The sequence below is a fragment of the Vipera berus genome (assembly GCF_964194415.1).
Source record: "Vipera berus genome assembly, chromosome: 1".
NCBI classification, from domain to species: domain Eukaryota; kingdom Metazoa; phylum Chordata; class Lepidosauria; order Squamata; family Viperidae; genus Vipera; species Vipera berus.
Window position 1 is genome coordinate 1,898,350 of NC_138202.1, and position 11,010 is coordinate 1,909,359.

Here is an 11,010-nt window from a genome sequence, read left to right on the forward strand (position 1 = left end):
GGTCACGTGAAGAGTTGATACCACTTTTCAAGGCCTTGGTAAGGCCACACCTGGAATACGGCATCCGGTTTTGGTCACCACCATGTAAAAAAGATGTTGAGACTCTGGAAAGAGTGCAGAGAAGAGCAACAAAGATCAACCAGTGGCACGGGTACCACCTGTGGTACATCGGCACCTGGCAGGCGGTACCCGGACATCCTAGGAAAGTGGAAGCAGGGGAGGGGAATGAGCTGAACCAGTGGCAGCACCGCACAAGCCCGAGCGAGAGACGGCTGGAGCTGCAGGGCTGTCGGGGCTCAGCGGAAGCACCAGGATCAGAGCCAGGATCCAGCTGGAGGTCGGCACTAATCCTGGCGCTTCTGAGCCCAGAAGAAGCACCGATCAGCTGGAATGTTGCAGCATCTCCAGGGTCTTGTGATTTATATTCCGATGCTTGGCAACTTGATTCATATTTATGACGGTCACAGTGTCCCAGGGTCATGTGAAGTGACCAAAACCTGCTGCAACCACCAGCGGGGGGGGGGGGGAATAAAAACCAAACACCCCCCATTCCACCCCAACGCTCACAACAATGAAAACCTCGCACAGTGGGAAGAGCGCCGCCAGGTGGGCAGGCAGGCGTCTTGCGCGGATGTGGCTTGGGGGGGGCACTTTTTTCAGTGCCCTTGTAACTTCGAATAGTTACTAAGTGAACTGTTGTAAGTCGAGGACTACCTGTACTTCATCACTTTTTTTCTTTTTTGGTCATCAAGTTTTTGACAGCTTGCTAGTTGACTGGTGGTTCTTGGACGTTGCCATATCCTAAAAGTGGTACAGTGGGTGAAAAGGTTGAAAAGCCCTGGATTAGGGGACTAGAGGCTAAACGTATAAGGAACGGTTGCTGGAATTGGGCCTGTCTAGTTTAATGAAGACCAGGGGTGACATGATAGCAAAGTTCCGATATCTCAGGGGCTGCTCCAAAGAAGAGGCAGTCAAGCTATTCTCCAAAGCACCCGAAGGCAGGAAAAAGAAGCAACGGATGGAAACTAACCAAGGAGAGAAGCAACCTGGAACTAAGGAGAAACTTCCTGACAGTGAGGACAATTAACCAGTGGAACTACCTGCCTCCAGAAGCGGTGAATGGCTCCAACACTGGAAGTTTTTAAGAAAAGATTGGAGAACCATTTGTCTGAAATGGTATAGGGTTTCCTGCCTCAGCAGGGACCTCCAAGGTCCCTTCCAACATCATTTATTTATTTTTTATTTTTATTTATTTTTATTTTTATTTTTATTTTTATTTATTTTATTTATTTATTTTATTTTTATTTATTTTATTTATTTATTTTATTTATTTATTTATTTATTTATTTATTTATTTATTTATTTGTTTGTTTTATATACCGCCCTTCTCCCGGAGGACTCAGAGCAAAGTAAGTATACAATAAAGCAATAATAAAACAAATAAAACCCCAAATCTATCAGGCCAGGCCGGCTTGCTGGAATAGATAGGTTTTTAAGTCATGCCGGAAGGTGCGAAGGTCGGGGGCCATCCGGATTTCGGCTGGCAAGCAGTTCCAAAGGATTGGCGCATCCACCGAGAATGCTCTCCCCCTGGGGGCCACCAGCCGGCATTCTCTGACCGGTGGCACCCTGAGGAGGCCCTCTCTGTGGGAGCGCACAGGGCGGAGGGGTGTTGACGCTGGCAGTAGGTGCTCCCGTAGGTAATCCGGACCCATGCCATGTAGGGCTTTGATGATGATGATGGTTTTCTGGGCGTTTAAAGTCTGATCTAGGCACGGGAAGAAGACAACTTGGTGAACTGCCAGGGAGGGTCCATTCTGGCCCTCTTCCTGCCTACTGGGCACCGCAAGCTCCGCTGCCTCTTTGCCCTCAGAGAAGCAGCCCCTCCCTCCAGGGAATCCAGACTACATTCCACTGCACTGTCCAAGGCGCCATCAGTGAGCTACGGGAGTTATACTTGCTGTGCATTCTGAACTTGGGCTGTTTGCTTGCCGATGTTTCGTTACTCGGCTAAGCAACATCTTCAGTGCTGAAGGGAGCGACAGCGCTGATGATGTTACCTAGCTGGGTCATGAACCATCTGGAAGAAAACAAGCACCAAAGGACCCCCTCATTTCAACCCTGAGCAAAATATTCTGTCTCAGCGTTTAGAGCAGGGGTGTCAAACTCAATTTCATGGAGGGCCGCATCAGCATTGCGGTTGCCCTCAGGGGGCCGGGTGGGTGTGGCCAGGGTGGGCGTGGCCTACTGGGTAGGCGTGGCTAGTGCATATGGCCTACTGGGTGGGTGTGGCCAGCTCTACATCGTTGGCATCAAGGGTGCCTATGGGGGCCTGGGCAGGAGGGGGACAGATCTGAGGGTCTCTGGCAGAAGGAGGGTCTCTGGGCCAGGGCCAAGGCAGAGGGGGCCGTTCCCTCACTGTTTCCAGGATGGCTTCGCGGGCCGCATGAAACCACTTTGCGGGCCGGATACAGCCCCCGGGCCTTGTGTTTGACATGTCTGGTTTAGAGGGTTCAATCTTACTCCGCTGCTCGTCCATTTCACAGTACAGCTAGTCCTCGAATTTCAGCAGTTCATTTACTGACCGTTCAAAGTTACCATGGCACTGAAAAAAGTGACCTCTGACCCTTTTTCACACTTAACGACCACTGTAGCATCCCCGGGGTCACGAGATCAAAATTCGGACGCTTGGCAACTGACTCGTATTTATGACGGTCGCACGGTGTCCCGGGGACCACGTTATGCCCCTTTTGCGACCCTCTGACAAGCAAGGGGGAAGCCGGATTCACTTAACAACCACGTTAGTACTGGCAACTGCAGTGATTCATTTAACAACCGTGGCTAGAAAAGGTTGTAAAATGCAGCACAAGTCATTTGGCAACTGTCTCGTTTAGCAACAGAAATTTTGGGCTCAATTGTGATAGTAAGTCGAGGACAACCTGCCTCCCGAAGCGGTGAACGCTCCAACACTGGAAGTTTTTAAGAAGAGACTGGACAGCCATTTGTCTGGAATGGGATAGGGTTTCCCGCCCGAGCAGGGGGTTGGACTAGATGACCTCCAGGGTCCCTTCCAACTCTGGTATTATTGTTGTTGTTGTTGTATGAGTCCCAACTCTAGTACTGTTCCAAAGAACAAAGGGAACTCTGTTTTTTCCCCACACACAAACTTTTTCCAGTGTTAAAGTCTTCAATCAGAAACAATCAATATAAAAGCAAAGGGCAGCCCATCGTAATAATTTTCTTTTCCATTAGATTCTGAGTAGACCTTTTGATTTCCTGATTTATCAACTTTAACCCAGTACCGCGTGCGAACTTTTAAGAAAAGTAAAAAAATAAAAATCAAGCAAATCAAATGCCGTAAACGCGGCAGGTTACAAAATAGGTGCCCCACTTAAAAGTTTTAAATGTCCGTCATTTCCAACAGCTGCCCGGAGAAGCAATCGTTTAACCTCCTGTAGGAAAACGCCGGTGTCAAGCATATCTCTGAGGTCCCGTGCCCAGACAAAAGACACCTCTTTTGAAGATGGAAAACTTGACAGACAGGGGGGGGGGAAAACAAAAAGCCACCAAACCATTTTCGTTCTCCTACCTAAGCTGCGTTCCTTAATTACTCACCCCTCCGGCTTTGATGAGCTTGTGACGGAATTCCTTGGTGGGGTTGTTAAACGTCAGCTTCTCGCACCGCAAATGGTTAACTGGGGGGTTTCCTTCCAGGTTTAGGAAAAGGTCATAGGTAAAGCAGACTTTCTTCGGCTCCTCCTAAAAGGAGAGAAATAAATCTCGAAAAGATTGGCATGATTGCGCCGGTCCCCCGTTCTGCCATTTGGCAGCCAGGTGTGTCGTCTCCGTGCTCGGGAGGACTCAAAGCAGCCAAATGAGAAGAACTGAGCGTTTTAACAGGGAAATTCTCTCCAAACTCAACAACACCGTTGGCAAATCCTTCTGTGGTGGTGGAGGAGGAGGAGGCAGCCCTGTGAAAGCAGGGTCGAAGTACAGGATAGGATCGTTCCCCGGTATAAACAGAAATCTTGGCGTGAATACGGCAAAATCCTGTGCAGTTGGGCTCAGGCTGATTTCTACAGGACCAGACCTGCTACCACTTTCGCGGTCACCATGCCACGGTTGGGTGGCGGAAACGGTCTCTAAAACGGCACAGCTTTTTTTTTTAATTAAAAAAAAACTAGTTTGCCCAAAGCATTTTGGAGATTGAGTGTCGATGTTAAGAAGCTGGACGATTTTCCCAGAGGCAAGGTAATGAATTTTGGGCGAGGAAGAACAAAAGATCCTATTATCCCCGTCCAGAATTATCTGCTACGGGGTGTAGATCAGAGCTGGGGTGCCTAAACACACCTACTCATTGCTGTCTTTTTTTTTTCTCTTCGCTGACTCGGATTTTTCTTAGAAGGGCTCCCCCCCCCAAAAAAAAACAACAACAAACGGGAAGGTGAAAATGCTGCAGAAGGAAAGGAAAGGCGGGGAGGGAGGAGCAGCAGCGGAGAGTAAAACAAACGATACCTTGTTTTTGAAGTAGACCTCAATGGGCATAATGAAGCCCGCGTAGCCGGACTCCTCCACTTTGTAAGGGGGCTCTTTGCAAACTGTGAGGGGGAGGGGAAAAAGGGGCATTAGCAAGCCTCCCCAAGCAGCTTCAACTTCTGTAAAGCAGGCAAGCGGCAGGGACGAGAATGGATCACAGGGTGACCCACGGCGAGACACTCTCCTACCCATAATACCACCTGCAGACAGCTTCAACATCCCCACAATCACGGGGTCAAAACCCGGGCGCTTGGACACTGACCGTTGCAGTGTCCCGGGGGTCAGCGTGATCCCCTTTCGCACGACCTTCCGACTGGGAAAGTCCACGGAGAAGCCAGATTCACTTGATCGCCATGTTGCTAAGGGATTCACTTAAAACTCCCCGAGCAAACGGCTTGCTTAACAAGGCCCCGTGTTCAACACCGTCAAAGGAATGCCCGGGAGGAGGTTTAACGCTCACGGCGGTGACGGCCCGGAGGGACCTGACATCGACCCCCCCACGATAAAAGTTAAGGGGGAACAGAAGCTGCACCCCACTTTTCCTAACCTCCCCCTACCCCAGGCAGTTGAAAGCTACTCCCCATCCGAGCCGACTTCTCCTGGAAGCTGTTCCAATTGCGCAGGAATAGCTTAGTCCTCAACCTACGTTCAGCCACTAAGTGAGGTCACGAGGGGCTGAATGAAGGGGGCCTGGGGGGTCACCTGAGTGCGAGCCGGGTGCTTGTCCCCCGCTTTGTAGTTCTGACCGGCCGCAATGACCTGGGACCGCCACTTGCAGCCTCGCCTGCTGGCTTCCCCAGAAAGTCAATGGGGAAGCCGGCAGGGAAGGTCACAAGTTGCTGAGTAGGTCTCTCCTACTCGTCCACTCTCCCCCCGGTCCCTCGGTGGTTGTGTCACACGGGCCACTCGCACACAGTTGCACATCCTCCCTAACCTGTACCCCTCGCACACCTCCTCAACCTTCCCTGACCCACACCTCTTGCACGCCCCTCGGTAGTGTCTCCGAACCAGGCCTCTCGCTCACCACTTGGTGCACTTTCCTCGGAGCCTGGCTCCAGCCTGCCTCCTGCCTCTGGCAAGTCCCTTTCCTGACCCACAACCCTCACAGCCAGGCCTCTTGTGCACCCGTCTCCTACCCTCACGCACCCTCTACGACCTGAGCTGCCTCTCTCTTGCCCTTCCCAACTTGCAAGAATCTATCCTTGCTATTCCCCACCATCCAGTCACGACTGAGGAAGCTTATTGAATGAGCAGCAAAACAATTTTCTCTCCTTCTGCTTCTCCTTCTTCCTCCTCTCCTCCTCCTTCCTCTTACCTACTTCTTCTTCAAGAGGGGGGAAAAACCCAGTCCGGTTGCCTTTTGAAAAAGCACTTTTCAGATACCTGGGACCTGCAACATCTTGCCGGCTTCTCCGCAGACTTTGCACGCGCACGCACGCCCACTCACCACGTTTGGGTTTTGGGAAGCTCTGATGGAGGCGGAAGACCACCCTCTCCACAAAGTGCTGAATCTCAAACTGCTCCGGGCCGCGTACAAAGACCATCCAGTCGTGGGTGAAGCCCTCGGTGGTGGGCTTCTTGCGCAGCTGGGCACGGTGTCCAAGCTCCAACTTCACCTGGACTGTACACTAGGAAGGCAGGAGGGGATGATGTGTGCAAGGGGAGCGGAGGGGCAAAGGAAGAGGAGGAGGAGGAGGAAGGAAGAAACAGGCTGTCCGTCAAGAAGATCTAGCTGGTGAAATGCAACGGTCACTGCTTAGAAGAAAAAGTTACGCCAATTGTCGAAAATTCAGGAAAGAGAACCGCAGAAGGAATGAGTCGATCCCTTAGTTTAGAACCGGCTGCTAACTCAGCGGCTGCTAAGAGGATATTAATTTGGAAAAACCTCAGGATCTAGGTTCTCCTCAGGTGGGCTCACGACGATTGGAAACGTAAAAGCGTGCCGCACGTTTAATTTCTCACACACAAACTGCAGATCAGCTCAAGGCAAAACTGTTCCATCCAGATTGTGGGTCAACGTCTGTGCGCTGCCCTCTTTCAACTGTGGGCTAGGACTCACCACATATAGGGTGATGTTTACAATCACACACACACACACACACACACACACAAACTCTCTCTCACACACACACACACGTTTGGAGGCAAAGGTGAGCCCTGAATTGTCTTAGCTGTTCTAGCACTTAGGGGGAAGGTAAAAGGGCCCAGCACAGCAGCTGAAAAAGGAAAGGTGAGTGGCTTATTCTGCCCCTTCAGTTATTAACCTTTTCTGACATTTTGGGGGTACATTATCATGAGCCCGCAGGAACGGAGGGAATGGAGCAGACAGCACCACGAGGGCCCTTTGAAGATTTTTAGGCCCCAGCAGCTGAACCTGTTCTTGACTGGGGAAAAAATTCACCAAGGGCCTGAGAAAATAGATGACGGAATAACAGAATAACTGCGTTAGAAGGGACCTTGGAGGTCTTCCAATCCAGCCCTCTCCACAAGCAGGAGATCCTGTACCATTTTGGACAAATGGTTGTCCTGTCTCTTCTTGACGGAGCACCCACAACCTCTGGCGGCAAGCCGTCCCACTGGTTGATTTTTCTCACGGCCAGGAAATTCTCTTGCTTCTCTCCTTGATCAGTTTCCATCCGTTGCTTCTTCTCCTGCCCCCGGGGGGTTTGGAGAACAGGTTGACCCCCCCCCACACACACCCCTTCTCTGTGGCAGCCCCTGAGATATTGGAACAATGCTATCATGTGCCCCCCCCCCCGCCGGTCCTTCTTTTCAAAAAGGAAAAAAAAAGCATAGAGTCACAAAAAACGTGACTATGGGGGTTTGGGGAGTTGCTCGTCTGTTCAGGAATAATCCCGGGTTTCTGAATAGGGCCTGCGACCGGGGTGAACACCAGTGGCTGGAGTTCATAAGAGGACAAACTGCCATTGAACCAACACTCGGCTGCCAGGAGGAGGAAGATAGTGGCTCAATTAACAGGCAGTCCAAGCATCTAGCAGGGGGAGTTACTAGAACAGTTGTACAACTGATGGTTATGGTTGTTGTTTTTTTTAAAGAAGAAGTTAGCCCCTGTGACTGCACGTCTGAAGGCCAGGGTCTGTTTTATATCCACCTGTCTGGTTTTTTTGGCTCCCTCATCGACACCCGGCGCTCTAATGTTGGATTTCCGACCAAAGAGTTGGGCTGAGATGTTTCAGCTCTTACAAACATCCACCTTATAGATCCAGAGATGCTCAGCGTTCGAAGATCGATGCAACCTTTCCCCTGGTTTTGCCAGTCAGAGGCCGCGAGCGGTTATAAAAGTTGAAAGGAAGAGCACAAATCCAATCGGTAGGTAACTCAACAGCTTCCCTCCTACATTCACCTCTCCCAATTACCAACTCGGCTAGACTTGGGTTAGGTTCGTCTGCAATGCGCTAATTTGTTACGATAGGTAAGCTCACTGCTGCTCATAAGCCATGGTTTGCAGCTTGCCAGACGGGCAGAAACTGCAGTCATGTATAGTTTACGTCTATGAGAATCGTCTGCTCCCCATCTTGCTAAGCTTGTTGAGTGACCGTTTTAAGGTACAGCTCTGCACGAGAAAACGCAGCTGGTAGCTGCGGGCACTGTAGCGTTGCCCCAGGGTCACGTGATAGCAATTCATGCGCTTGGCAGCCAGCTGGCAATTGCAAAGCCGCAATGTCCCGCAACCACCGTTGGCGACTTCCACGGCTGACTTCCAACACGCCAGAGTCCACGGGGAAGCCGGCAGGAGATGGCAAAGGACAACCTGGCGGTGAGAACAATTAACCAGTGGAACTACCTGCCTCCAGAAGCTGCGAATGCTCCGACACTGGACGTTTTTAAGAAGAAGAGAGAATGGTGTAGGGTTTCCTGCCTGAGCAGGGGGTTGGACTAGATGACCTCCAAGGGCCCTTCCAACTCTATTATTATTATTATAACCGTGTGAGTGTGGGAGGCTGCAACCGCACGGGACTCACCTCAGGATGGCAACTGCGGTAGTAAGTCAGCGTGGTCCTGACGCAACTCACAACAGCGTGGTCACTGAGCTCAACTCACAACAGCTCGTTTAGTGACCATTCAAAGTCACAACGGCACTGAAAAACGTGACTTATGACCGTTTCTCATAGTTACGACCTCCGCAACCACCCCAGGATCACGTGACCAAAATTCAAACGCTTGGCAATTGGCGTGTATTTATAACGTCGCCGTACCCCCCCCCACTCTGCCACCTTCTGACAAGCCAAGTCAATGGGGGAAAGCAGCTTTGCTCAACAGCCGTGTTACTAGCTTATCGGCTGCAGAGATTCACGTAACAACTGTGTCAAGCGAAGTTGTAAAACGGGGCAAAGCTCACTTCACAAATGTTCCACTTAGCAACAGAAATGTCGGGCTCAATTGTGGACGTAAGTCAAGGACCACCTGTGTCGTCCTTCACTCCATGAGAATAAAAGAGTCGGAAAGCAGCCTGGAGGTCATCTAGCTCAACCCCCCTGCTGAAGCAGGAGACCCTATACAATTTCAAACAAGCGGCTTGTCCAGCCTCTTCTTGAAAACCTCCAGTGACGGAGCGGCCACGATTTCTGGTGGCGAGCCGTTCCACTGGTTCATTCTTCCCACCGTGAAGGAAACTTCTCCTTAGTTCCAGGTTGCTTCTCTCCTTGGCGGGTTTCCCTCCGTTGCTTCTTCTCCTGCCTTCGGGCGCTTTGGAGAATAGCTTGACTCCCTCTTCTTTGGGGCAGCCCCTCAAATTCTGGAAGGCTGCTACCCTGTCCCCCCCCGGTCCTTCTTTTCTCTCGACGGGCCGTTCCCAAGTCCCGCAGCCGCTCTTGGTGCGTTTTCGTCTCCGGGCCTTTGCTCCTCTTAGCTGCTCTTCTCCGCACGTTCTCCGAAGTCTCCAGCGGGCCTGGCGCATCAGGTAAGGAAGCCTTGCCTTCCGCTTCGGACGAAGCCCCTCTCGCGCACGCGCTGCAAGCGTCCCCCCCAGGAGTGGCACTGCCCCCTCAGGGCTGCCCGCAGATGCGTGCAGAAGGGGTGGGGTGGAGGGGGGGGCAGTCCCCCAATGCAAAGGACGGGGAGGGGGGGGGCGAGCGGCCAGCAGCAAGAGGGAGCCCATTTAGGGAGGGAGGGAGGGAGCGAAAGCCCCTGGCGCCCCCACCCTCCTCCCCCCCCTGGCCTGAGGAAGCCACGCCCCTTCAGACGGGCAGGCTCCTCCCCCCTGGCTGTCCATCTTCACATCCTCCCCGCTCCTCCCCCCCCCGCGGGAAATTCAATGGGGACGGCACCCCAGAAATCTCACCCCGCCCCCTCCCACCCGCAGACCTCCTTCGGATGGGCGGGGCTGACGTGAGGGCCTGGTGGGCGTGGCCAGCCGCTCTGCCGCCGCCAAACCCCGCCCCCCTCCAAGGGTGTGGGCGTGGCCGCCCGGCGCCCTGTGAAGGCTGGCCCCGCCCCTTTTCTGGGAGGGGGGGCCCAAGGGAGGGCCGAGGCGCCGCCTTCTTCTCCTCCTCCTCACCTGGTTGTCCATGGCGGGGACGGGCCGCCTGCCTGGCGGGATGGGGCCTACGGGGCTCGGCCTGGCTCGGCGCCCTTCAGGGCTCGGGGTGAGGCGGCTGCTGCTCCTGCTCCTGCTCCCGCCGCCGCCTCCTCATGGCTCGGCGCCGGGCGGGAGTCGGCCTGGCGTGTCCGCGCCGCGCTGGGCCCGGCCCCCTCCGAGCCTCGCTTGGCCGCCAGCGCTGCTGCTGCTGCTGCTCCTGCCGCCGCCGCCGCCGCCTCCTACACACCGGAACCGGAACCCCTCCCCCCCGCGCTCCCCTCGGGGACGAGCAGCCGTCCCGACCAATGGCGGCGCGCGCTTCGGCGCCTCTCCGTCCCGCCAATAGGAGCGGCGCGCAGAGGGCGGGAATAGCGGCGGCCGCCCGCGGGCCAATGGGAGCCGAGGGGGCGCGTTGCCCGGGAGACGGCGGAGCGCTGGCAGAGCCAGCCAGGGGAGGAGGGCGGCTAGTCCTCGTGGAGGAGCCGCTGCCGGCGGATATGCGCGGGACTTGCTGCCCCGACCGGATGGGCGGAAGGTGGAGCGAAGACCCCCCCGCCCCCTGGAGGGCAGGACTTTGGGGTGGGGGTTTTGACTGAGGAACCAGGAGGGGGCATCTTGGGGGGGTGGGCTGTGCTAAACATCAGCCCAGACCACCTCGCAGGGGGGTTGTTGGGTGGAAGATAGGGAGTGCAGGTAAGTCCTCCAGTTGCAACCGCAACGGAGCCCGAAATTCAGACATTAAGCAAACTTTGCCCCTTTTTAGCACCTTTCCACCCACCGTTGTTAAGCGAATCCCTTCAGCTGTTAAAGTTAGTGATGTGGCCATTAAATGAGTCTGGCTTCCCCCATTGACTTTGCTTGCCAGAAGGAGATCGCCTAACCCCGGGGAGACACGGCAACTGTCGTAAATAGGAGTCGGTGGCCAAGCATCTGAA

General features: G+C 53.8%; 2 protein-coding genes across 3 annotated transcripts in view; one reads left to right on the forward strand and one right to left on the reverse strand.

Annotated features, from left to right (window-relative positions):
* Positions 1 to 10,303, reverse strand: part of MLLT1 (MLLT1 super elongation complex subunit) — a 40,696-nt gene extending 30,393 nt beyond the window's left edge. For both annotated transcript variants that reach the window (XM_081333029.1, XM_081333028.1), the window contains exons 1-4: positions 10,055 to 10,303; positions 5,984 to 6,164; positions 4,516 to 4,598; positions 3,616 to 3,759 (exon numbers count right to left, since the gene is read on the reverse strand). In XM_081333029.1, the coding sequence (XP_081189155.1) occupies positions 3,616 to 3,759; positions 4,516 to 4,598; positions 5,984 to 6,164; positions 10,055 to 10,066 (420 nt within the window). In that variant the 5' untranslated portion in view covers positions 10,067 to 10,303. The remainder of the gene's footprint in view (positions 1 to 3,615; positions 3,760 to 4,515; positions 4,599 to 5,983; positions 6,165 to 10,054) is intronic.
* LOC308677033 (nicotinamide riboside kinase 2-like) overlaps positions 1 to 11,010 on the forward strand; it is an 828,951-nt gene that overhangs the window by 509,428 nt on the left and 308,513 nt on the right. The gene's annotated exons all lie outside the window — the stretch shown is intronic.